The following is a 25316-nucleotide window of genomic DNA, read 5'->3' as shown; positions in this document are numbered from 1 at the left end:
TTATAGAATATGCAAATGCAGTTATTTAATAGGATGATATGTGTTTATCATTTATTTAAAGGAGTTCAACTTGGAAGTAAGTTACATACAAATATGATCTGATTGTACTACCAGTTACCCTTCACAGGCGAGTCACATAAAATTTAGAAAAAAAAAAAACTACAACAAAATTGTTCGCGTAAAAAACTCAAGTTAATTCAACCAAACGTGTACATCCAATTTAAATAAAAATGGAATATTTAACTTATATAAATTGCTTCATCACGAAAATAAATGCTGTCCGGCAGCTGTATAATACTAAAAATTTTACAATACGTACACTTTTCATGATAATGTATCACAGTTCACTATAATAATCCTGAAAAAATAATTCATCAGACAAGACAGTTCATAGAACAGTTCAGAAAAGCACAATAATTATCAATCATAAGACCGTTCATGTTCAAGTATTCGATGTTTTTTGCAGCCTTTGCCGCAGCGGCATTGTATACATCCATCCGTCTTCCGAACATTTATGGAACAACTAAAACAAACGTCTCATCACAAGCACATCCCTTAAACCAACTCACCTTTGTTCGCCATTCAACCCCCGCCTCTTTCCTGTCTTTAGCCTCGTCTCTTTGTTTCTGCTCCAGCGTTTGTTTAGCCGTCGTTGCTTTATCTATATCGTTAAACTTAAGGCCGGCTGTTACCTCCTTCCATAGTCTGCGTGACTCATTTATTTCCTGCTGGCTGATAGGTTTCACTTTTTTCTTAATTATTTCAAGGGCATTTACGTCGATGAATTGTTCAGTGTCCTAGATTAACATGGGTTAAAAACACCAATACGACACCCGTCACTTCCCCACTCACCTTATCAGACCATTTGGCTTCCATTACTCCGTTCCATTCGCCGTTAATTGACAAAAACGGCTTTTTATCGTCTGGCCCGAAGACGTCAGCGTTTATTTTATGTTTCTTGTTGCCGTAGAACGGTTTGGTTATAAACTCGATATTACAGTAATAACCGGTTTTCTGGCAAGTTATGGTGACCGTGCCTCCCAATTCTATCCAAGGAACTGTTAAAATAGAGCGTCCGTAACCGTTGGGGAATGTTACCACGTACTCTTCGTCGTAGTCTAAGACTGAAACTATACCCTGTCCTATGTTATATACGCATACGGACAAACCCAAAAACTTTGACTTTGTATACACGTGAGCGTTGAAAGAGATGCGTTTATTGTAGTGTTCCGCATAAAATGCGGATACTTAAAAAAATAGCTTAAATTATGTCTCCTTTCAAGTGAATACTCACTAGGTGGATGATGCGATACTTGTTCCGCTATAAACGACAGTTGGTTTCTTTTGCACCATGGCACGGGACCGTCGGAAACAACCCCCTCTTCTTTGTCTTCTGTATCACCTGGGATCTCCCAGTGACACTTGAATACCTCGCCCAAAATCGGATTGTAGGGTTTTCGAGCCACGGTACTTTTCCGTCCGGCATGGTACGACGATAAGTACCATTTGACCACCTGTACCATCCGATCTTTGGGATCTTTCAGTTCCGCTATACTACAATAAATAAAAATTTTCCTTCGATTCAACGAAGAAAGAGTCACTTACTTTACAAACAAGTCGGGATGAGCAAAATAATCAGCATACATTTCTAACAACGAACGCCTTTCTAGGATGAATGTGGGAAGGACCACTTTCGTCAGGTCCATTCCGATTTTCACTTGGGACAAAAGATGACGAATGACAGAACCGTGACTTTCCATCTCTACGTCTTGGTCATCATCCTCCTCATATAGGGCTACAAAACACAAATTTTAGAATGGTTTACAGCAAATTTAGTACGATGTTAAATGACACTTTTACAGTGACATTCTTACCATCATAGTCGAGATTGCCGGTGGTCGTTGATAAAGTAGTGCTATCCTGTCTTACGGACGGCGTCCTCGAGTTATTCGACTGAATGGTTTGTTTATTGCTAATAGACAACGCCGCTTGGGTCTCATCATCAAAAGATCTCAAACTACTGAAAAAACACATCATCAATCGCTACAATTTGACAAACGTCAATTTAAACTAATTTACCTCCTACGTCTGAACGCCAACCGACTGTTCAAAAGCCGGATCATTTTGGTGTTATTTTCTTAAAACTACACGTAAAAAATTCGTTGGGCGTAAATATGAAAATAAGGCTTCGGTTCGGTGTTTTCGTGTAAATTGACAATTATTTTATGAGTAAACACAAATGTTGATGTCAGTCTTGGACGAAAATCAATAGACCCGTTTCATCGATCCGAGGTTTAGGGATACGGATTTGTGCATTGTTGTTATTGTCAACGGTTTATTACGGCACGAGGATTATACTTGAGATCACATGAGGTGATGGTTGACGATTATTGCAAACAAAAAGACACGATGGGAATCTTGGGGGTTAGAGACGCTCGGGATAACGGCGTCGCGGCGTTACGTGTGCGCAAACGAGAGAGATGAAATAGTGCGGCGAATATGAAAAGGCATTTGATTATTGTCGGGGGCGGTCAATAGAATGTTGTTTTTTGCAACTGTGCCAGCAAAAAATGGATACATACGTAACTCGTCATGAAATTTGGAGAGTAAATTAAATTATAGCTCGACGTCGTGAACAAAAGAATTTGTATTCTGCATTCAAACGCAAAAGAAATTACATGTATTAAATACAAAATTACATAGTTAAATAAAATCACAGGATAATTACAATCCAGAGTTAATTATTTATGTTGTAAAAATTTTAAAACTGCATTAGTGTTATTACATTTATTATAAATTAATAAAATAAGGCTAAATCGCCCGTTGACAGATTTTTACTGCCAATACATTTTCTTTTTCTCGCTGTTAAGCTGCAAGAAAATAAAAAAAATCTCTACAACAAACAGTCAAAATTTGCTTTTATTTTTATTTATAATTACGAGTATGTGCGATAGTGAAATTGGTTCATAGTTTCATATTTTTTGAAAGGTGTAAATAATAAAACTATAAGATTTTAAATTTCAACATTTTGTAAGTTTTTGATTATTATATGAATTTTATAAATTTACAAGGAAACACGCAAATTGGACACAATCAAAATTAATTAACGTTAGTACCCTACAAAATTGTTATAAAGAGGATTATGATTACATATTACTTAACATTTGTGGTCTGTACAATATTGAGACGTTCAAAAATAAAATCAATGCTTTGATAAAATAATTAATACATCGATAAGATTACACTGCCATATCGAAAAAGAAATAAAAGGTACAAAGTCCAAGAGTTCACAGTTGAAATTTTTTAAATAGCTAAATGTCAAGAATTAAAGACTGATTTTTTTGCCTGATGCTGCTTTGTAAAATAATAAAAACAATTACGTTTTTCGCATTCTCTAATTAAAATAAGTACATATTGGGAGCTCAGAGTCCATAGAGGTATTTTTGAGAAAGCCGATTTCAAAGTTGATTAGCAGCAATACATAATATGCAATTAACAACTGACTTCTAGATGCTCTTGTTGATTCAATAATGTTCAATAGTGTTTAATTTAAATTATTTTATCGGCATTTTCAAATGATGTACAGCAGTACAGCCCACTTATTGTCATCATATGGAATTAACTACAGTGCATGATGGACTTGGTTCCTTTAATTCTAACGTACTTCTATTTTCCGGCTTGGTGGTCTTTTATATGCTAATTAGCTTTAACGTCAATACAAGAAATATTGCTTAAATTATTGTCCCCTTTGTTACTTTAATAGATTTATGTTTAAAACTGATTAATGTGAATTTGGCGAAAAACTAAATTTCCATTCCTTGCTTTACAAAATAATTTTTGATTTAATTTCAAAAAAGTCTCTATTCTGAATTGTTTTTCCCAAAAATGGATTCTGCTTCCTCATTTCAATTTATGTAGTTAATGAAAAGTAAGGCCAAACAAAATTTGAAAGATTTGAAAAATTATAACACAGTTATTGTTATTATGTTTATACAAATCCGACAGTACAACTATTCGTATAATTATCATAATCCCTGACATTCAACAAGGACGTGATTAAATAAATCAATGTTGTCCCTGTAGTTCATTCATCCTAAACACGCAAAATTCGCTTTAACACCACTGTACAACGTAATGAAAGTAAGATGAGTTTCTGCGGTGTTCTTTTGGCCCGGCATTTTCCCTTTTATAAAGTTCTCCCTGTCATCTTATCTCGTGTTTGTGATTTTTAATTGCGCATTCCATGCCAACTTAATTTTCTTGTCGTTAGTCAGAAACGAGGGATTCAAAATGAAGGCGGCCGAGATTCAGTCATATTGCACTGTTAAAACACGAAAGCAATGTTATAATAATTATGACAAGAAACAAACTTTCAGTTCGTTAAACTTCTTTTATTTCATTAGTCCGACTTTTCCAAAACTTCACTAAAAATCTAATACTTCATAAGTCGAATGACGTTATTAATTAAAATGATTATCCCATTATCACCTGTTTTCTTCACCAATAAAAACTTTACTACACGACAACGACGGGGCCGTAAATTTTAATTCCCGACGTTACAGCCTTGAGATTATTCGAGCTCATAGCGGCGTATAAACTATGGATTTTTTTAAAAATCATGCAAAGAAATACTCACGTGGGCGTCTGCTGACTTCCTGGCGTGAAGGGTGAATCGTTGGCGTCATAGAAGTCTTCCTCACCCTCTGAACTCGAGTAGGACATGGGGGGAACGGCAAGACTTGCCGCCGCACTTGGATGCACCAATTCTATCAAGGAAAATAATTTGTGTTAAAAGAAGAGGCCCGTTTAATGATCCTTGCGTAACCTTATTAGTCAATGTTTTCGTCTTTACACAATTGACCCAATTATGGCAATTAAACGGTTAAGTGATGCGTAAAATAGTTATTAGTCGTCAAAAATTATTACTTACCCAAGGTCCGGCTGTGCCTTCTTCCACTTTCGATGCACTCTGAACCCAGTTCGATGCCTTGTTGGACGACAGTACCAGCCACGTTATTCACTTCTAATAAAAACATAGTTAATTTGTTTTAGTTAAATGAAGTAGAAACAAACCTCCCATATTTGTGGATATGTTAGTTGTGGAAGTACCTGGCCTTGGTTGATAAATACCGTTAATAGGATGTGCTGTGTTCTAATAAACAAAATTAGTACCAAGATTAACAAAAGAAAGATGAGTACCTTTGCTATTTGGAGGAGTACTATTGAGTGTTTGATATTGTCGAGCATCGCCTGCAGATGAAAAAATTAAAATAGTTGAATAAAATTTGTCTCCAACTCACATTTGCATGTTCTAGGATCACTTGGCACTTGACTTTATCATCGCCGTCCGTCATTGACTTGATCCTTTCTTCAAGATTCTGCATTTTTTCTAAACTTACATTTTTTCTACTTAAAAAACCCAAAACTTACCTTAGTTTGATCAATCATTAACTGTAGATATGCATCTGCTTCTGACACTTTATTATCAAAGTCTTTAATGGTTGGGGGTGGCCGATGATTGTCCCACAAAGTCTAAAGACCGATTTGATTTCACAAAAAAATCCAATTTTACACTTACGCGATTGCCGTGTCTGAATATCGTGTCTTCGAGGGCCCGCACCCATTTTTCTCTTTCTTCAGCATCTCGTGCTTGGAAATGAAACGTTTTGTGATCGACTGTGATGGTGAAGGTACTGTCATCCTCGTCGTCTATACCGATAACGGCACCTTTGAGTCGGACACAGCCTCGGCGGGCGCCACGCATCATTTTTTCTTTGGACTGGTAGGTAAATAAGTCAGGTTTATTGCAGAGTTTTTCGCTCTAATTGGTATTTAAGTAGTGGTCGTAAAATGTGGGATTGATCGGTGTTTAAAAGCTTCAGGCATGAGAAGAGATTAAATTGGCAAATGAATGATTTGTGTGATTTCAATTGTTACTTAAAGCAAATAAAATTGATAGCATAAAAATTAGTTGTATTCGTTTACAAATCCTTTTCCTGTCTCTTCAAGGATTAATCTGTTAAAATTAACAATCCGGTAAGTGTTCCTTGGTTACATTTACCGGCTCTGATACCGTAATAATTCAGTTCCCGGAATCAAAATGGGGCCGGAAAACTCAATTTACCGGACAATTTAAAACAAAAGTGTTTTGAAGCACAATAATTATTATTATATTTATTATACGAAAACAAACTATGAATTTAAATTTTTAAAAATGTGCCCCCATCGCTCATTTTTTTGTAGTTTCTTTTAAAATAATATTTTCTCTTGAAAATTGAACTGGAAAAAAGTTACGTGAGAGATCAATACAGCACTCTAATTCGGAAAATTTCTGACATTCGCTGTAGATTAACGTTTAAAATGCATCAACTATTTTAAATATGTTGACAAACAACGGATAAAAATATATCTATGTAAATATAAAATTGAAATAAAACAACGAGTCACAGGGTTGTTTAATTAACTCACAATGATAACAGTTATTACATCTTTTGCTTTTGTTTACAGAGACATCCAAAGGATATTTTTGTAATAAACTAATTTGCGCAGTTGTAATAATAACAAAAAGTATTTTTATGTGTAAATAAAGACTGCTTGGTGAAATTTTAAAAGCTTAGTTGGCTAACAACTTAAAATTTAATATGCTATTTGTAGTCTTTTAATTACCTCTGCATTTGACATTTAATTTTCTTATGCAAGATGCTGGATAAAAAAAAACGTTCTTTTGCTAACAATATAAATAGGTACACTAACTCGTGTAAAATTTAAAAATTCTGTTCTTCAACCCATAACCATCAAGGAAATTATAGGTTTTAAATTTTTGATTTGATTTAAAATTTAATATGCGATTATTATGGTACAAGTAAGTGCATCTTAGTATAAAATAATACAGAGTAACAATCTGAAATTATAATTAATTCTACCCACAAAACCGTCTTTGATAAGGTTCTGTTTATTGCAAATAATTAGATCAGTTCAAAAATGGATATGGGAATGTTGGTATTGAACAAACTTACAATAAAAGCACTATTATGAGTATCAAATCAATAATTTTTTGATATTGCAATAAGCCATAAAGTGAGTCGGTTAAATGCTATTTGATATTAATAAGAAAAAGTGTAGAATGCAAACAAAATTTGCAGTGTCACAGTTTCCATTCAAAGTATTTGACTAATCCATAATTCATTCACATGTGGATTATTAAATAATTAAATTTACGTATACAAAACGCTAAAAAAAGGACGACTATTATACACCTATGCATACTCTACCGTCTTCATTTACAAACAAAAGATTTCTACGTCAGCGTCATTTCTGTTCTTCGTGGTCTTTATATAAAGGTTTAAAGGGTAAACAACTTTAGTTTTTACAAATCCTTCCAGAAAAATGGCAGGTTATTTGGCAGAAAAGTATGATTATGTGATGAACGACCTGAGTGGTAAGTCTTAAAGAAAGTAAACAAAAAAATTTGAATATTTTTGTAGATCCTCGGGTCAAAAATTGGATCGGTTTTTCGAGCCCTGCCATGGTACTCAGCATCATTGCCTTATATCTGTCCAGTATTTACATATTTTTACCGGCCTACATGAAAAATCGCAAACCATACGAGCTCAAAAATGTTATTTATTATTACAACATTTTCCAAATAGTATCTTGCCTAATCCTAATTTACGGAGTAGGTATTAACTAAAATAATGTAATATTTTTATTAATTCTTAATTATTCAACAAAGGTTGCGACATCTGGATGGACTACCAATTACTCTTGGGGCTGCCAACCCGTCGACTACTCCAACAACCCTCAAGCAGTAAATATGCTCCATTGGTGCTATTTCACATTCATCCTCAAAGGAATTGAAATGATTGAAACAGTGTTATTTATCTTACGAAAGAAATTCAATCAAGTGTCTAAACTACACGTGTATCACCACGCTTCCACTTTCTTCCTAACTTGGATAGGTACCAAATTCGTCGGAGGTGGCATGAGCACTTTTCCGATAATGATCAACTCGATAATACATGTTTTCATGTACACTTATTACCTTTTGGCTAGTTTTGGACCGAAATGGCAAAAAAAGATGGCCAAATGGAAACCCAGATTGACGATTTTTCAAATGGTTCAGTTCTGCGTTATTATAGCCCATTCTTTGCAAAGTCTGCATCCCGAATGTAAAGTGCCCAAACAACTATTGCTGATTTATGTTCCTAATGTTCTATTAGTGTTTTACATGTTCTGGCAATTTTATCAGACAAACTACATGACCAAGCAAAAGAAAAAATAAAACACAGTGATTCTGTTAATTAATAAATAAAAACGATAATGTAAAACTTGTAAGTTTGAATGACTTCTTATACTACTTAGGTTATTTATTTCTTCTAAATAATTTCTAATTTTTGCAACTAATAAAAGTAGTGATTATAATAAAGGTACATCGGGAGATACATAGAGATTATTACATATTAAATATTAATATTTTGCTTTAATTGAAGAAAATTGCAACAAAAATGTGCAGCTTGAAAGCTTTATTTTATTCAAAACATGGGTACAGGGTGGGTCAATTACCCAAATTTCAAAGACATGGTACAGTACATGGTTACTGTTTGTTATGCCACGAGGATATTATTTTTGAACACTATTATATAGCGGGTGTCAGGCCTCAAACTCGAACATAGAGAAATAATGTTGAATGCGATTTTTAAGTATTTTGCCAATTTTTTTGATAATAAAATAAGTAATCAAGAATTTAATTGGTTATTATTAAAAACAAGAAGAAGTATTAAGTAATAAAGAAAATCAAACACGTTTTGACCATCATAAAAGCTCCTTTTGCATTGAATAATTATTCATTGTTATTTAACTCCAACAATATTGTAAAAAAAAACTTTGACGTTTTTGACAAGTACCTCATATACTTATTTCACGTCTTGATAAATTTGAAAATTGTGTTTTAAAGTAAAAATGCCATTTTTATTCTTATTTTTAGAATCATTTGACGTGAAATAACTTTATCTTTCGATAGGTATCATCTTACTTGTATCTTAGTTGCATTGGCGAGCAGGAATCAGCAAAAATAAACAATACCATGTTAAATCCCTATGTTCGCGATTGAGACCGGACACCCGGTAGAACATATTTTACATTGTATATTCAACTATACCTACAATGTCATTGTCAACGAAATTTAAATTTTTACATCCGCCAGTATTTATAGTCATCCATCCTCGTATACAATATGTTTAAACAATTCTACCACAAGAAAAAGAAAATATCGTAATAGGGATAAAGCTATGTTGTCCATTGCTAAATGTACATGTCTAAAAAGGTATTTACAGTGTGTAAAGTTCATTCGAGTTGGATTTTCCCGCTCAAGATCAAAGAAATTTAAAATTGTGTTTTATTTGTCCATGGACACTTAATCGACACTTAAAATTTCACCGATGTATCCAAAAGAAGAAAAACCTCCTCTCAAAAGAAAAGGAATATTTCAAATAAATTTGCAATTTACCCTTTGTGACTGATTTTTTTGTCTTAAAAAATCAAAAATATTTTAAAAATGTCATTTGACTTTCTATTATCGCTGAAATTATGGCACGAATTTCAAATTATACAGGCCTTTCATTTCAAAAGGAGCCAGGACAACAGGTCAATTAGGATCGCGAGGGGGAAGTTGAAAACCAACATTAGTTACATTTTAAATTGCATCCCCTAGTCGCTAGCCACCCCTACTTTAAAATTTTAAATGGCACCTCCTACTTTTTAAAACGTTTTCGGAAAGAGAAAAAATCAGCGTGTATAAGGGTCAATAATTTGTTTTGTCTATTTGTTTTTCAGTTAGGGGTGGTTTAATTCTTGAAATTTTTAGTCCTAGTAGCCTTTGATATAACTAAATTTAAGTTAAATAAAAAATATGTCAATTTGGGTTGCGACTGTACCTTATAAAACACTTTGTAAAGGTAATATTGTCTAAAAATAAAAAAAATAAATAAATAAACAATTTTATTTTATTTTATCCAAGACATATGGAGGTACAATTCTACCATATAATCGAACACTTCGTTGTTACTAATCCTGAGAAGTCTATACTGTTATGCCTTTTATTAAATATACATACAGGGACATTTTTTAACTGAACTCTATGTTCAGTTTAAAAAACACAGATCAATTCACTGCTGTTATTCAATGATAGTATCAGTAGCGTGCCTACAATTTAAAAGTATAACGAAATAAAAAATTGCTTTATTTAAATAAAGATGATGCAAAACAAACAGAAAAATTACAAGCTTCACAGTAAAAAATTAAATTATAGTAAAAATTTTGCTAAAAACAATAATTAAAAAAGCACAACTGTTTTCTAACAGAAATTTTTGCTTTACCTTATACAATTTTTGACTTTCTGTGAATACTTCATTATTAAAGATACAAAAAAAGTGTAAGGACAAAGTTGAAAAGAATTAAATTTGTTTTAAAAAATCTGCCACACCATATAATTTTTCTGTTTCTCTTGTCATCATCTTCATTTAAATATGAACCAATTTTATATCGTTGCTCTTAAATTGTAGACACGCTACTGAGACTATCATTGAATGACAACAATGTAATGATCTGTGCTTTTTTAAACTGCTCTGTTCAGAGTTAAAAAAATGTCCCAGTAGAACAGTAGAAGTAAGTTATAAGCATACCACGCCAGTGTTGTTCCAGCTTCACTGGACAATTCCTTTTTAATTTTTTCATCTTAGTATGTTTTAAATTTGTTGTCAACTATTAATGCGATTTCTATTAGTTGTTTATAAATAAAATTAAATCCTTATTGCACTATTTACGTAATAAACTGTGATCAAATTTTAAGTGGGTTTTGACATCTCCAAACTTAACAAATTTCACCCACATCGTATGAATACCATTCAACAAAATTGACCATTATGTTATGTTGAGCCTGAATTAATTTCTTAATTGAGGACTTAAGACATTTTACAGCGAGGATGATTAGATAACGAAATTAAGTTGATTTAKCTAATTAACTATATATAAAACATGTAGACTTTATTTTAAATAATTAATATACAATGAGCAATAGGGAAACAAGAGAAATGTCAATGATTGTTTTTGATGCCCATTGTATGGGAATTTGATAAATGATCGCCCTTTTTACCTTTATAAAAATAATGCTAACTTTAATAATGGTTTTAATTGAACAAGTTATACTAATTACGTCCCATTTACTCTTGCTGATTTAAACACTACACCAGGTCTTCGTCTTCATTTCAAAGGACTGAGAGTAAGGTGATTATCATAACTGGATTTGGAGTGCACTTTGATAATAACGCCCCGGGTGCAGACGAACTCGCGTTGCTTTATCAGAGGAACAACACTCAAAGAGGCAATTACCGTAACAGCGCAGTTGTTCGTCTTTTTGTTAATGCTATTTTTATTAGTGGAAATGACCGTAAACTGAGCAACAATCCAGTTAATTGGAGACCTGGAGTTACACCCACCTAACTTGTTTACAAACGGAAGACACTCGGTAAATGCCAGGAGCGGCTTTTCGTGGTTATGTTGACGGTTGAAAAAATGACAGGTGGATTACTCACTGTGTAATATGTTAAAAGGCCGGAGTTGTCATCGAGTACGAACCATCTATACTGCCAACCCTTCATCACGTTCGTCCATTTACTTAAAGAACCCTCCATTACGACCATTTCTTCGATTTTGATAAGCAACACCACTAAAACTACTCTCATAAGCCGTTTAGTTACTAATTTGACATTTTTGTCCCTAACCAAGTCGGGGTTTTCAGTGCGCAAACGCCTAAAGTGTATTCTTGGTTGCCTGTTCTAAATGCTTGAAAAAGAATAAAAACTCAACAATACCAAAACATTTATTTATTTTTTATTTTTGAAATTGGGTAGTAAAACTTTCTGACTTCCTATAAACTGCAAAAAAAATTGTGTGTTACCAATGCACTATAGTTTCGATGAGCTTCCAAATTTTCTTGCATATGAAATTCAATGATTCAAAAATACAGGGTCTTTCACATAATTTTACGAGGCCTGCGCCTGTAAGATGCAATCAATAATAATACATATTCCGACACGAACTCACTCACAAATTTTGAAAAATTAGATAATCTTCTCTAGTTTGTTCACCCCTTCAAAAATTTTCAAAAATTACGACATTTAATTTTAGTTAGTTATTGATTAAGGGTGTCCGCGACCAACGATTCGAGACGTTAGTATATTGAAAACAAGATTACTCTCTTAATATGCAACAGAATTTCATGTATTATACATCAAAATAAAGATTTTTTAAATCTACAGGCCGATACGTTGAGATTTTTTTTAAAAATTCAATGCTTTTAAAAAAAGAACAAAAATGCATAAATGGTGAACTTGAAAACAACTTTACTCAGTCATTTTTCAAGTAATTAATTTCGGTTTTTGTAAGATAATTTAAAAGAATATTCTATAGGCCGATGCGTTGGCCTTTTTTTAAAAAAGTCTTTAGTTTTTGAGATATTGTGATTGATGTAAAAGTCACGATATTTAACGGTAGACCTAAAGATTCGTTTTAGGGTTTTGGTATTTATTACAAAATATTAATTCTTAACAAATTCAACAAACACCATGTAATAAAACACTGTTGTTTTTAAATTATTAATAAATATATTTTGCCCAAAAATGCATTCTAGTTCATTGCTTTTACCACTAGAGGCGCTGTCAGGATCGAGGGTCTATACCTGCCCTTGTACCAACCCAAGCAAATAACGGATTATGGTCATCTTTATCATGTAATTAGCATAATAATTTTCAGTTATTATTATTAGAAAACTAGAAGCAGAAACATTTGACGTGAAATGAAAAAACAAGTGAATTTTGTTGGAACTGTACTTCTATCGAATGTCCCGAGTTTAGTAGACCTGACCATTTTTTTTCGAAAAAAATGTGTGTCTTGTGGGGATCTAAGATTATTTATTATCTATGAGAGTTTTAATAAATAGCAACAATAATCAGACAAAATAATTTATTGTACAACAAATTTGCACCTATTATTAATTAAACAAATTTCGCCACGATAGTAACTAAATTGACTTATCCGTTCTGAATAACTATATTTTGGGTATTGAGTACCTAATATAACCATTTTCATACTATTTTATTGGGTCCAGCAAAGACTCAGCTTGTTTCGAGAGCGTATACAAAAAAAATATTACTTTTAAACAAATGTTCGCCAGAAGTCCCAAGTCTCAAACAAATAATTTTTTAACGGGGCATCTATGAAAAAAAAAATATGGAAGAGATCGTTTTTATTTTTTAATTTATCGTTGTTCTTCATAAAAAATGATTCGGCCTATCACAATCTTTTTTTTATAAAACATAACTGTAAATGTTAGTTAGTGGTACCCATAAATGTGGTCAATGTCAAAAAATTGTAATGGAAAACAAGGATACTTTTAAACTAAAAAAAATCATAAATGCCCCTCCAAAGAATATGAATTTTATAGTGCGCATTGTAAATTTGATATTTAGATGTACGGACACGGAATTTTGGACGATTTGTCATTTGGTTGACTTAAAATGTAAAACTGACTTTATGTGCAACTTTTTTTTTATTTTTGTAGTTTTTATGCTGACAGCTGAATAAAAGTGACAAGAATTCAAAATAAAAAAATAATAATTATATAAAAAACGTACTGCAACTGCTGGCTTTATTTTAGGAAATCGACGCCAAAAATAAATTTCAACTAAATCTTTCAAGTTTTAGATCCAAACGTCAATCCTAATGACACTAAAGCGTGGCTTACGTTGATATTTTTTGAACTGACATATCTTGATGTCTAAAATTTTGAGTCCACAATTGCATAAGTTTGTAATTTTTCCGATTGTAAAAGTTTTAATTTATGGAATTATGTCTTGTTACTCCATACAAAAATTTAATTTCCATTGAAAATGGAACCTGTGAGCTTTCTAATTAGTAAATATGTACAACCTATCAAGTGGATAGGAATAATTATGATTAGATTTTCTTTTAAGATCCAAAAGTCAAAACAACAAACAACAACAACAAGCTTTCTAAGAAATTTCTGGAGCAACTTCCACAAACTCAAAGCATAAAAATATTAGCGAACTGATCTTTTACTTTTATTACAATTTATTACACTTACTAACCCAACCCCTGAACGCAGGTAAAGACTGAGTTTGGACCCTGCCTAGGGTGTATTGCTGGTTGCTTTTGAAAAAGAATAATAAGTACTGAAAACCGACTTGCCCGTTCACTCCCGGACAGCCTTAAGATAGATAAACTAGAATCATATTTATGCCGTCTCTTGATAGAACAAATGATAATTGTTTCTGAAAAACTGCAGTTTATGACTATTAATCACAGATCAGAGAGAAAAAGATCGGAAACGGCCATAAGCCTCCTATGTAAAAAAACGACCCCTAATTCAAATCTAATGAACACCTGACTCACCAGAGGCGCAGTAATCAGTTGAATCAATAAAAACGCGCCAAATTCAAAAACACAGAGAAGAATGTTGTCTTGCTTGTTACTAAATTGTATTTTTTTATTATAATGAATTTATTAGTGAGAAATACACATTTTAGTCTAAACAAACTTATTTAATATTAATGAACACTTTTTTTTCAAACTTTAATTCTATTTTCGAATCTGCTAGCCCAAAGAACAAATTCGTCGAATCTTCATTACAGTTGGAGACAAAATACTTTGGTCGTCACTTTTATGACACTTTAATGTAATTCAAGCTTTAACGTTAAAATGAATGACAATTTCAAATTAATGACAGCTATTATACCTTTCTATCAAAAATATGTACAACTTGTCAACTATGATTGACAGTAGCTAAAAATAAGGTTAACAGTCCTAAAGCATGCTTTAGAATTTAATGTCATTCAAGTGACATTGACGACCAAAGTATTTTGTCTACAACTGTACATAAATTGACAATATAAATAATGTGTTCTATGTTTTTAATCATCTCAATTACAACTTATAATTTTAAATTATATCACATTATTATCACATTTCTATAGTAGGTACTTTATCATTCTTCAATTAGTTTTTTCAAAAAATAAGTATACTTTAAGCAATAAACGTTTGGTTTCATACTTTTTATTCACCTGGTATGTACATACCTACAAGATTATATGATAATGATGTTATCATACATACAACATACCTAACACATAAAATTTGGGTAATAAAAAGCTTCGGATTCTTAGGTATCATCATTAGAGCTTTGTTAAAAATCTAACTCATGCGATTTTACATTACAATACTTGACTCATTTGTAAATTATCGCACACTTTACTATGTACTTATGCAAAAAAGAGTAGTATGTAGTATGTAGTATGTACCTACATCATGATTGTATGCTTTCGAACCGTCGTTTACCCTACAATTAGCAAATTTAGCCAAGAAATAATCAAATTGCGAGCAAACTGTAGTATTTAAATATTCTTTTTTTTTTGTAACAAAGTAAGGAATTCTTCAGCTAAGATGTGTCCGAGTAATTTTACTTGAAAAATTTTCATTATTTTCAATTGGATTTACCGTTCCTGTTCATCTTTTTCATGTGTTTATAAAAATTATTTGTAAATTTGTTTAAAAAAGTATGAACACATGAGTATATTAATATATAAATTGAAAATTAAACGAGAAAATATTTTTATGTTTTTAAGATTAATTTTATGTCGTTTTTGATAAAATTTTTCTTAAAACTTTTAATTACCCGGCCCACATTTAACAAGAGAAAGTTCCGAAAAAAATCCAAAAAGACCAAGAACCGATAGTGCACAGAGTCACGATTTCAACGAGCGGGACTGCAGTTTAGCTACACTTATGTGTCTTTTTATAAAACGTGATGGTTGTAAAAATAATAAAATACCGTAAAATCAGTTCAATTAAACACTTAAAGGTAATAAAAAAAAGAAAGTTCCTCGGTCATATAGAATGTCTGTAAAATATAACTTGAAGCGTGACAATAAGTTCATGATTAATTCTTTTTTCAACCCTAGACTCTTATTTCCAATTTTACTATAAATAATCGCAGTCGTAAAAGTGTAGACAGTGTCAACCAGACCTCAAACAAGCAAGTACCTCCAAAAATATTCAGGTAAGTTACGCTTATTTCAATATTTTTTAAATTGAATTTATTCTTACATCATAGAGACCGATACACAAGATACAATGTTCCGTTTCATCGCCATTGCTGCTTGTGCACGTAAGTTATTTTATTTTTTTTTTCAAAAAAAAACAACATCTAATAACGAGCTTCTTAGTCGCTGTCACTTCTTCGCACCCTTCTCACGAAGACTCATCAGCGGAAGGTTCCTACCATCATTATGGAGGTGCCTCTGGAGGTTTCGGCCACTCTGGCTCTTATTCCGGCCATGGCTACGCCACTGGCGCTGAACTCACCAGCCTAGCCCACACTTCCGCCCTTCAAGCCAACTCCGCGGCTCAAAACCAAATCACTGCAGGCAACCAAGCCGCCTATGGCATCAAAAGTACTCTAGCTCAAGCGGCTCAAGGCGCTGCAACCACCGCTCAAGCTGCTCTCGTCGGCAAGCAAGTCTTGGTTCAAGAATTGCACCACCAAGTTCAAGCAGCTCAGCAGCAGCTCCAGGCCGAAATCGCTCAATACAACAGCGCCCAACAAACTGCTCAAGCTTCCCAAGAGGCCAATCAGCAGGCTCAGCAACAAGTCAACACTCTGAGTGCAGCGCTCGCCGCGGCTCAAGCCACTGCCGCTCACACCAGTCAAGCTGCAGCAGGAGCTTCCAGTTCTGCAGCCTCTCAACACGCTATGGTGACCGATGCTAAAACGAGAATTGCTCAGTTGACTCAGCAATTGGAGGCTGCTATCGCCGACTTGCAAGATACTGAAGCCGCCGCTCAGAAAGCGGCAGCGGCTGCTCATACGGCTCAGGCTAATGCTGCAGCTGCGGCTAATGCTGTGGCGTTGGGTGCTAAGGGACATGGACATGGGGGGGCTGGAAAGTTTCACTAACGGGGTCAAGAGATCAAGACTTGTATTTGTAGTTTATCTCATTTATATACCTATTATCTAGTAAATAAAAGTTGTTTTTGAAAATTTTTGTTTGATTTGGGAACATTTTTAGTAGGTAAAGGAAGTTTGGTTTTTATGTGATTTCGATAAATTATTATCCGTAACATTCCATTTCGCTCTGGTACCTTTTTGACTACTCAAAATTAGTAAGCACGCGATAAAATCGTTTAATCCATTAAAGAAAGTCAACGATTCGGAACGAAATTGAGCTTCGTTTACATCAATTTGCATTCTTTTGCCACTCATCGCTAATAATGAGATTTTCTTACGTATTAATAGATTAATCATGCGACTAGAAAGCAAAAAAGACATGCAAAAAAATTAAGTTTTCTCAATTTAAAAATATCAATGTCTTGATCACACTCAACAAAATTGGTTTGATGACAATTTATGACAAAAACAACGTATGCATAAATGTATAAATGAAATAAAACAAGAATATTCTAAAACATGATGTATTTCTTCTAAAATGATTATTTACAGAATGGATGATACACAATGCACCTCAAAATCAATGATGATATTCATGAGCACCATGCTCGTCTATCTGATTACTCGCGCTGTTCACCACTGCCAACTGCGCCGAGGCCGCTGCATTGCTTTGAGCAATCTGAGCCGCCGCGGTCGCCTTCTGAGCCGAAATTTTAGTCTCCTCCAATCCTCCCAACGCTGCATGCAATTTCTCATGAAGTCTCGCTAACCTCTGCTGCGCGTCTTGAATCATCTGATGCTGACTGGCAGCTGCAGAGGAGGCGGCGGCAGCAGCGCGTTCAGTCTGTGCTACGGCTTGTTGCACGGCTGCGAGAGCGGCAGTGGTGGCGCTTAACTGTTGTTGGCTCTGCTGAGCGGCGTTTTGGGCGGCGTTGGCGGCTTGTAATGACTGCTGATACTGCGCTTCTTCGGCTTGTAACTGGTGGGCGGCGTGTTCGATGTCCTTTTCGATATTCTGCACGATAACTTGTTTGGCTACGAGGGCCACTTGAGCCGCGGCGGCGGCCTCGAGAGCGGCGCGGGCGTAACCGGTTTGGGCCCCGAGGGCGGCTTGCAGTCCGGCAGTTTGTTGATTACGGACAGCCGTTTTGGCTTGCTGGGCCGAAGAGTGAGCAAGGCTAGTAAGCTCAGCACTGGAGGAGTATTTCTTGCCCCCGTGGGCGGAATAGTCTCCTTCGAATTCGATGGCTGCGATTTGGGCGGTTGATTGGGCTTGAGGGTCTGCAATCGTGCTCAGTTTTTGTTGTTTGGAAGAAGCGGTCGCTTCGAAAGAAATTTCGATGAGTGTCAAGAAGAGGAGGAAAAGAGTGAACTTACCTAAGATGGCGACCATGACAACAAAAACTCTAGACATGATTGCCTGAAAAGACATTAATATTTTGTATATCAAAAATCTATGTTATTTTGTAGTCTTACTGGAGCTGGAGGAGGTGTTGGGCTAAAAGCTGAGGAGATACTGTTGTTTTTGTTATGGTACCACTCATTTTTATACGAGTGGCGTAATTACATCCAGCATGCCAGTGATGGTTATAATAGATGGTCGGTATTAATTTACATTCTAATTGGATTTCAATGCATAGAAATAATGCACTGGAAAATTAGTCGAGGGTGTTTCTGCAATAATAATTTTAAGAATCTTGTTGAAAGGATCTGGAAAAAATGCTAAAAATGTTGCATGTTGTATATGAATTCATCAGATTTCTTAATTGCTGATTTTTAATTGTATTCATTTGATTTCGGACAAGCAGACCATGGAGTTTTAGGTGATGTAATGGGTTTTTAAGATTCGTTTGATTGGCCGGAAATGAAGAAAAGTTTATTCAAGAAATGCCAAATTTATGTGTTCACCATTGCAAAAAGTTGAAAATAGTTAATTGATTTTTGTTATATTTTAAGCAGAGATTACTTAAATTCTATGAATTCTCAATTATGATATGATAAGTTTTACAAATTATATTTTACTATAAACTTTTTTTGATATTGTTGCATGATACTGCCGCCAAAATAAAATACAAAATTAAAAAAAAAGTTACCTACTTATTATTTAAAGATTTATGTTCATTTATATACTATTCCATTATAATAAATTAAAAATGATTAAAAGAATTTCAATAAATGGATTTGTATGTGTTTTCTATTATAATTTTTTTAGCGTAGTAAATTGTTTAGCAGTTCATAAACATGGTTCCAAATTTTTGCTATTCATTTTACTATTTTTTTAATAGTTATTAACGTCATAAGACCGATATGAAGCAAATAATAGACAAGATTGAAGTTTGTAAAATCGAGACGAAGCCGAGATGTCAAGATTTTGGTAAAATTATTTAAAGTTGTAATGCCAAATAATAACAAACTTGACACAAGTAGCCTTTTGTGTGTTGAGACTTTTAACAAACTAGGCTGTTATGGTTGCCATGACAAGCATGGAGACGTGATTAAATAACAATTAAGTATCACAGGACATATAAAAAAATATAACTTTTTCAAAAAGTGCTTAAATACATATATTATTTTAAATTGAACCGATTTGTAGGGTCGCTTTCTTTCTTCTAGGAGTTATATAGAAATATTGAAAAGTGTTATAGGAAACTATTAACACAAATAGCGTGCAAATCGCTAACAACCATTTCATTTATTTCTTGTATTATTTTTCTCGTACCCATTACACTTATTACTCGATAGTACAATTAGTGTTCGTTTAAAATAAATTGATTTTTAACAGCCAATCAGCAAGTCCACTCTTCAAATAACATTTTTCTGCTCAATCGAGTTTAACGACCGATCAAAAACATCAAATACAATAATCTAACAAAAAGAAAATGATTCATCACTTTCTCGATGCACTATTCTTACAATAGTACAAGCTTTACTGCGGAAAAATGTCTTTATTTTGACATCGAGAAGGGACAAATTTACACATAAATGCTTAGAATTTGATCATTAAATAATCAGTCGCCTAGGATGTTCTCACTAGTTTTTACAATAACCATAGCTCATGTTTGTAAGAGTTAAGTATGTTAAAGTAACACACATTTTCAAATATGTTAATTTCAGATTTTGGGCTTTGCGGAAACGTTAACTTTCTGCTGGTGGCAGCAAAATTGAGCAGTTTGGCAAAAAGTTCGGTCCTGCAAGCTGAAAATATTGTTCTCCGCCAACAAGTCACAGAATTTTTTACAAAAATAAATGAAGCTCAATTGGTCCACAAGGTCTGAAATTAGATTTTTGTGTTAAGTTTTTTACATTTGTTTTGTTTTTAGAATGCAGCTATGGCGCAAACCATCAACGTGAAATTCAAGATTTGAAAAATCAGTTAAAACAAGCGGAAAAAGTACTTGAAGCTGAAATTACGAGATACGCACAATTGCAACGAGTGTCTGAAATTCTGTCAACGGCAGCTAAAAATTTGCATAGTCCAGTGCATGCACTGACCACCATTATCGACGATGTTAAACATAATAAAACATGCAATGAGGATATTAGTTTTGGTAGTGGTTTTCATTAAAAAGATGTAAGTCAACAATAACGTACGTTTTACTCAAACATGCATATAATTTAACGAGAAGAGAAAGGTTTCGTGCTTAGTGTCTGAAAGATGTAGCCAATAATTATCAGTTCTTCTTTACTATGTTTGAAGAAGCTTCCTGCATTTGTAAATGGACAGTTTTATAAAGTATAACTAATTATGTGTAATATATTTTTATAGAGAATCAGTGTGGTGTCTAATTAAATGGTGTAATATCTCTTTACGAATTGCTTTCATTTAATTGATGTATTTTTATAGGAGTAATAGAGTAATACATTTCAGAATAATAGATTCGGAAGTGTGTTTGGTTCCTGATCTCACTCTTATTAATTGCCTTAAGAGCTACCTACAACCGCCGTTTCCGCTATGTTTAATAAATAGGTCGTGCAGATTGCAAAATTTGCATAATATCATGCATTTATTTGAATTGTTTAAATTTTGCTTAAAATTTTGCTAAAAAAAATTAAAGTTCTTGTAATACGTATAAAAGTAATTCAATAAAAAAATCATAAAATTATGATTTGTTCTCAAAGTTTGTTCATATTTTTTTGTCAAAAATTTTGTGCAAGTTCCACGTGATATGTGAAACTGCGTTATTACATTTATTTTATTTTTATATTGTGTTTATTGCCATTATTTTTATTGATTAATCTGTCAAAATTAATCTAGTTCAAAGAAGTGAATCTTTATGTTATTGTTATAGATAGGTATTTACGAGTACATATTCGAAAGAAATGCAAATTTATGTTAAATTTCTTTATTAATCACATAGTACATAGAATTACATGAAAACGACGATGGTTATTTACAGATGAGTGACAATCAGTCCTTCTCACTTATGACCTTGTTCGTATCCATGTCCTTCGAGCCCCGCAGCCCCTTGTTCATACCCATGTCCCTCGAGTTCAGTCTGGGCGGCATTTGCAGCCACGTCATTGGCAGCGGCGGCCGCGTTACTTTGCGCAATATGAGCAGCAGCGGCTGCTTTTTGCGCCGAAATTTCAGTTTCCTGTAACCCAGCAAGAGCATTGTGCAATTCCTCCCTCAAATGGGCCACCCTCTGTTTAGCCTCATGGATCATGGCATGCTGGGCGGCGGCAGCCCCGGCAGCTTCGGCGGCGGCTTTGGCGGCGTGCTGAGCGCCTCCCTGAGTGGCGGCGAGGGCGGCGGTCAAGGCGGCGACTTGCTGTTGGGCTTGCTGAGCGGCTTCTTGCGCTGCTTGGGCTGCGTGTTCCGTCTGTTGGTATTGCTGGATTTCGGCCTGAAGTTGGTGTTCGGCATCGTGGAGTTGATGTTCGAGGCCTTGAACGATGACTTGTTTACCGACGAGGGCGGCTTGGGCGGTAGCGGCGGCCTAGAAATTGGAACATTGAGCTAAAGTTAGGGTAAGTGAGGTAAGTACCCCAAGGGCGGCTTGCGCTAGGCTGCTTTTGGCTCCGAAGGCTGCTTGACTGCCGGCAGTGTTTTGGTTTTGGACGGCAGACTTGGCTTGGAGGGCTGAGGTGTGGGCCAAGCTGGTAAGTTCGGCGCCAGAGGAGTAGGATTTCGAATGACCGCCACTGAGACCTACACTGACCTCACCCACATGGGTGCCTTGAGCTTCAGGTTCACCAACTACAATCTTCAGTTTTTGCTTTACCACCTTTGTGGAGGCCAAAGCAACTAGGGGTTTACGTTTGTAAGAGATTTTTTCTTGCAAATGACACACTTACCAACGCAAGATGCAAAAAGAATGAATCTGAACATCATGGAACTGTAAAACAATTTTGGTAATAACTTTGGGTGTTTTTTTGGTACTTACTTATCCCAATGGGTGAAGATATGCCTATATGCGAGAACTAGTCGTCACTGATGCTACAACACTGCCAAAGAGCTTTTATATAGAAATCGAATGAGTAGGGGTATCATTATTAATGAATATGCTTTGAAATAATACCAAGTGTAACTAAATCAATTAAAAATGGAAAAAGGCACACACCGTAAATAATTAAAGCAGATTGTACATCTTTAACTAAATTCGTTTAATGGTTAATTTGCCAATTTCATAACTTTGGGTAAAATGTTAGATAACAGGGGCGGTTGCATTTGCTAAAAAAGTTTGCTGCAACTGTGACTTTCTTCAGTATTGCGAAAAACTGTTTCCATTAAGACAGTGTCTGCACTGTAATATTATAAAATAATTGACCAAATATTTACAGTGCCTTCGGCTAGCGAAATATCGATAGAGATAAGTATAGTTGTGCTTAGTACTATTATTTGCATTAGTGTTGTTCGAGTACTTTTACCAATTTATTGTCTAATTGAGTGTTTTAATAGTGTTGATGCCAACTGATGTAGAGTGATTTGAATTTGTTTGTAAAGGAAGCATATGGTTCGATTATTTTTCAGCTTTCTATAGTTATATTAAATGTAATTAAACTATTCCAGATCTGCAATTTAATAACCATGATGAGAAAAATATAAATTACTTTCGTTTTGAATCTCAGATGATGTCTTAATTTGTTATTGAGTGTCGGGGTGTGCAGAATATAGTTTTAAAAGCAACAAGTAGACAATTCTATAACAAACGTTTGTAACTACGTTAAAAATTGTTTTTTTTTGTAACCTATACTATATTTTTAAATAAAAATAAAAACCCCTTTCTTTAAACGTTAAAAGGAGCATATTGTGTGCCTTGATTAATGACAAAGGAGTTAAAGATTCACTTCTATTTCAGAGGTATTAAAAAAACTTATATTCCAAGGAGTAAAAGTGATGTTTAAACGTCGAATCACGAAAATTCTTCTTTTTCAACAAACTTATTTACCTATTGATTATAAGTAATTTGTAAACTAAAATTTGTTTTAATGAGACAATATAGTAAAAATATTAAAAAATACTTACAAAATGTTTGCAAATCAAATTATTTTAATTAGCTTTTTTGAATGTTTGTACTGATACATATCATAGCAATAACCATGCCATGACACGACAAATTTAGCAGTGCGGCTCGTTTTTTTTTTTAATAATAAATAAACAGTAATAAGAAGAAGCTTAATTAATTTGTAAAAGCGATTTTTGTGGCTTGGTCTGTAGTTGCCGGTCTCCCTGCGCTTAGCTGTCAAATTCTACAAACCCGCCACGAAAACGATGCATTTACTATTAAGAAAAGAATATACTATTATTTGAGAATTTGCAAAAAGCAGAAGAGAGAATATAGGACATAAGTATACATTTTTTTGTCGATCGACATTAAATGCTATATTTTAGTGTTTTCTGAAGCACACTAAAGTGTTTCTTTGACTGCCTAGCCATAAAAAGGTTTACATTATTTTATCCTATTGATATCCTATTGCAATACGGCTGCCGCCTTAGTATGTGTATACTCGTACTTTTTTAAATTATCTAGAAATTTTATTACAGATTTATTAAACAAATTAAAACTCAATTGATCTGAGAAAATAAAGTATTTAACTAATATGTATATGTTTTATTGGAATGATTGCCTTATTAAATTATTACTTACTTATTATAGATACGTATAGCTATAAATAACTATATTTTTAAATTTTTATAAAGTAAAAAAGTTTTACAACATTTTTGAACGACTTAAGTCAGAATGACGTACATATTTTTTATGAATATATTGAAATTGTATCAACCCAGAATTTTACAACAATTTCTTAAGAGTTTTTTACTATTTTATGTTTTATACGCAACACATCACTTAGTGTTTTCAATGAATTCAAACAAATATATATATATATATATTGTATTCATTTCAGTTTGAAACGTGTTAAAAATTATTTCAGTAAAAATTTGATTTAGAATAATTTAGTAAAGCCGCTGTAGCTTCTAGTTACTCTCATATAATTTGACTAATAAAGTTTAAGCCATATTGAGAATACACAAAATTTTAAAAATATAGCTGAAGGGTGTTAGAAGTTAAAACGGCAAGAGTATAGTTATATAAAAAAATATTCAAATAATAAGAATAATGGGTTTCTTAACAGCATATTAAAAAGTAACTTTTTCTAACTTTATTTAAAGCTGTCTATTCCATCTTCCTTCCAGCAGCTCGGTTAAAAGTCAAACGTCAAAAACACTATAAATACATACATAAATATTAAATATTATAAATTACATCTCCAGTATTGATTGTGAAACAAAAAGACTTAAGTTAATGGAAGTTTAACTATAGAGCTTCTAATACAATACTGTATAACTAGTTGCATAACATGATATTAGGTTTGTATCACGTTTTTTTTTTCAATTTTCTGTAAGTATGTAATATGTATTACTGATGATTCCTCAACTTTGAATCCTACAGTACCAACATGTAATAAAGAAATTTACTTTTAATTTCTTAAGTTTAAAAATAAAAAAGAAAAATATTTATTTGCAAAATAAAAATTTATAGTTTTTATTATTATTTATTTCTAAATGGCAGGCGCTGTCACAAAAAAGATAGATGAGTTGATAAAGAGCTGTCATAAAAATCTTATAGCTTTACAAATTTAAATTGAGCTTATATTTGTAAGCAGAAGGGTAAAAACAGTGAGTAAGCTGACCTTTAAGAAAGCTCAGTTTAAATAAATTTATCCAAAAAGATAGGCTTAGTTTAATTTAAGATTTTAAAGAGTAGTGTTTTTTTAAATCTTAAAAAAACAATCTTATACTAAAATTTAAACTGAATATAGGTAATTACAAATCCATGAAATATAAATTACGAGT

General features: G+C 33.4%; 5 protein-coding genes across 8 annotated transcripts; 2 read left to right on the top strand and 3 right to left on the bottom strand.

Moving 5' to 3' along the window:
- Positions 1–24: 24 nt before the first annotated feature.
- Positions 25–11760, bottom strand: LOC123010387 (oxysterol-binding protein-related protein 9). 4 transcript variants are annotated; one of them, XM_044407250.1, is made up of 15 exons: positions 11589–11760; positions 5579–5779; positions 5431–5532; positions 5301–5378; positions 5200–5250; positions 5074–5152; positions 4931–5023; positions 4637–4766; positions 1875–2020; positions 1606–1795; positions 1295–1554; positions 853–1247; positions 570–797; positions 413–523; positions 25–358 (listed from the first exon to the last, which is right to left on the bottom strand). In XM_044407250.1, exons 1-14 carry the CDS (start codon positions 11736–11738, stop codon positions 443–445), a joined length of 2184 nt encoding a protein of 727 aa, XP_044263185.1. In that variant the 5' UTR covers positions 11739–11760; the 3' UTR covers positions 25–358; positions 413–442. The 4 variants fall into 4 exon arrangements, with proteins under 4 accessions (XP_044263185.1, XP_044263184.1, XP_044263186.1 ...); XM_044407249.1 differs by having other exon boundaries at positions 25–523; XM_044407251.1 differs by having other exon boundaries at positions 25–523; positions 1875–2017.
- On the top strand, positions 7341–8743 carry LOC123010390 (elongation of very long chain fatty acids protein AAEL008004-like). The gene is made up of 3 exons (XM_044407255.1): positions 7341–7438; positions 7485–7675; positions 7733–8743. The coding sequence occupies exons 1-3, from the start codon at positions 7387–7389 to the stop codon at positions 8279–8281; spliced, it is 792 nt and encodes a 263-aa protein (XP_044263190.1). The 5' UTR covers positions 7341–7386; the 3' UTR covers positions 8282–8743.
- A 4165-nt stretch (positions 11761–15925) lies between the features above and the next one.
- Positions 15926–17075, top strand: LOC123011341 (uncharacterized transmembrane protein DDB_G0289901-like). Its single transcript, XM_044408728.1, has 3 exons — positions 15926–16129; positions 16184–16237; positions 16296–17075. The coding sequence occupies exons 2-3, from the start codon at positions 16204–16206 to the stop codon at positions 17024–17026; spliced, it is 765 nt and encodes a 254-aa protein (XP_044264663.1). The 5' UTR covers positions 15926–16129; positions 16184–16203; the 3' UTR covers positions 17027–17075.
- A 455-nt stretch (positions 17076–17530) lies between these two features.
- LOC123011284 (FYVE and coiled-coil domain-containing protein 1-like) lies at positions 17531–18580 on the bottom strand. Its single transcript, XM_044408653.1, has 3 exons — positions 18494–18580; positions 18395–18437; positions 17531–18340 (listed from the first exon to the last, which is right to left on the bottom strand). Exons 2-3 carry the CDS (start codon positions 18429–18431, stop codon positions 17598–17600), a joined length of 780 nt encoding a protein of 259 aa, XP_044264588.1. The 5' UTR covers positions 18432–18437; positions 18494–18580; the 3' UTR covers positions 17531–17597.
- Positions 18581–21350: 2770 nt separating this feature from the next.
- Positions 21351–22442, bottom strand: LOC123011261 (cilia- and flagella-associated protein 91-like). The gene is made up of 4 exons (XM_044408620.1): positions 22405–22442; positions 22316–22356; positions 22006–22265; positions 21351–21957 (listed from the first exon to the last, which is right to left on the bottom strand). The coding sequence occupies exons 2-4, from the start codon at positions 22350–22352 to the stop codon at positions 21436–21438; spliced, it is 819 nt and encodes a 272-aa protein (XP_044264555.1). The 5' UTR covers positions 22353–22356; positions 22405–22442; the 3' UTR covers positions 21351–21435.
- Between the last annotated feature and the right edge of the window lie 2874 nt (positions 22443–25316).

The sequence above is a fragment of the Tribolium madens genome, unplaced genomic scaffold (genome assembly GCF_015345945.1).
Source record: "Tribolium madens isolate multiple individuals breed KSU strain unplaced genomic scaffold, Tmad_KSU_1.1 Scaffold_91;HRSCAF=231;Tcas5.2_LG7, whole genome shotgun sequence".
NCBI lineage: Eukaryota > Metazoa > Arthropoda > Insecta > Coleoptera > Tenebrionidae > Tribolium > Tribolium madens.
The sequence above is the reverse complement of the archived record's forward strand: the minus strand, read 5'-3'. Positions and strand labels throughout refer to the sequence as shown.

Excerpts from the sequence above, each read along its gene's own strand:
- LOC123010387 (XM_044407249.1), bottom strand. The coding sequence starts at position 11,738 with ATGAGAGTAGTTTTAGTGGTGTTGCTTATCAAAATCGAAGAAATGGTC. Across the intron at positions 2,021-4,636 it reads GGAAGTCAGCAGACGCCCAC|TAGTTTGAGATCTTTTGATG; the intron begins GTGAGTATTTCT and ends GTGTTTTTTCAG. Across the intron at positions 798-852 it reads AAGCCAAATGGTCTGATAAG|GACACTGAACAATTCATCGA; the intron begins GTGAGTGGGGAA and ends ATGTTAATCTAG.
- LOC123011341 (XM_044408728.1), top strand. The coding sequence starts at position 16,204 with ATGTTCCGTTTCATCGCCATTGCTGCTTGTGCAC. Across the intron at positions 16,238-16,295 it reads CGCCATTGCTGCTTGTGCAC|TCGCTGTCACTTCTTCGCAC; the intron begins GTAAGTTATTTT and ends CGAGCTTCTTAG.
- LOC123010390 (XM_044407255.1), top strand. The coding sequence starts at position 7,387 with ATGGCAGGTTATTTGGCAGAAAAGTATGATTATGTGATGAACGACCTG. Across the intron at positions 7,439-7,484 it reads TGTGATGAACGACCTGAGTG|ATCCTCGGGTCAAAAATTGG; the intron begins GTAAGTCTTAAA and ends ATATTTTTGTAG. Across the intron at positions 7,676-7,732 it reads GCCTAATCCTAATTTACGGA|GTTGCGACATCTGGATGGAC; the intron begins GTAGGTATTAAC and ends TATTCAACAAAG.
- LOC123011284 (XM_044408653.1), bottom strand. The coding sequence starts at position 18,431 with ATGTCTAGAGTTTTTGTTGTCATGGTCGCCATCTTAG. Across the intron at positions 18,341-18,394 it reads TGTCATGGTCGCCATCTTAG|CGACCGCTTCTTCCAAACAA; the intron begins GTAAGTTCACTC and ends TTTCTTTCGAAG.
- LOC123011261 (XM_044408620.1), bottom strand. The coding sequence starts at position 22,352 with ATGATGTTCAGATTCATTCTTTTTGCATCTTGCGTTG. Across the intron at positions 22,266-22,315 it reads TCTTTTTGCATCTTGCGTTG|TTGCTTTGGCCTCCACAAAG; the intron begins GTAAGTGTGTCA and ends GTAAACCCCTAG. Across the intron at positions 21,958-22,005 it reads TAGCGCAAGCCGCCCTTGGG|GCCGCCGCTACCGCCCAAGC; the intron begins GTACTTACCTCA and ends TCCAATTTCTAG.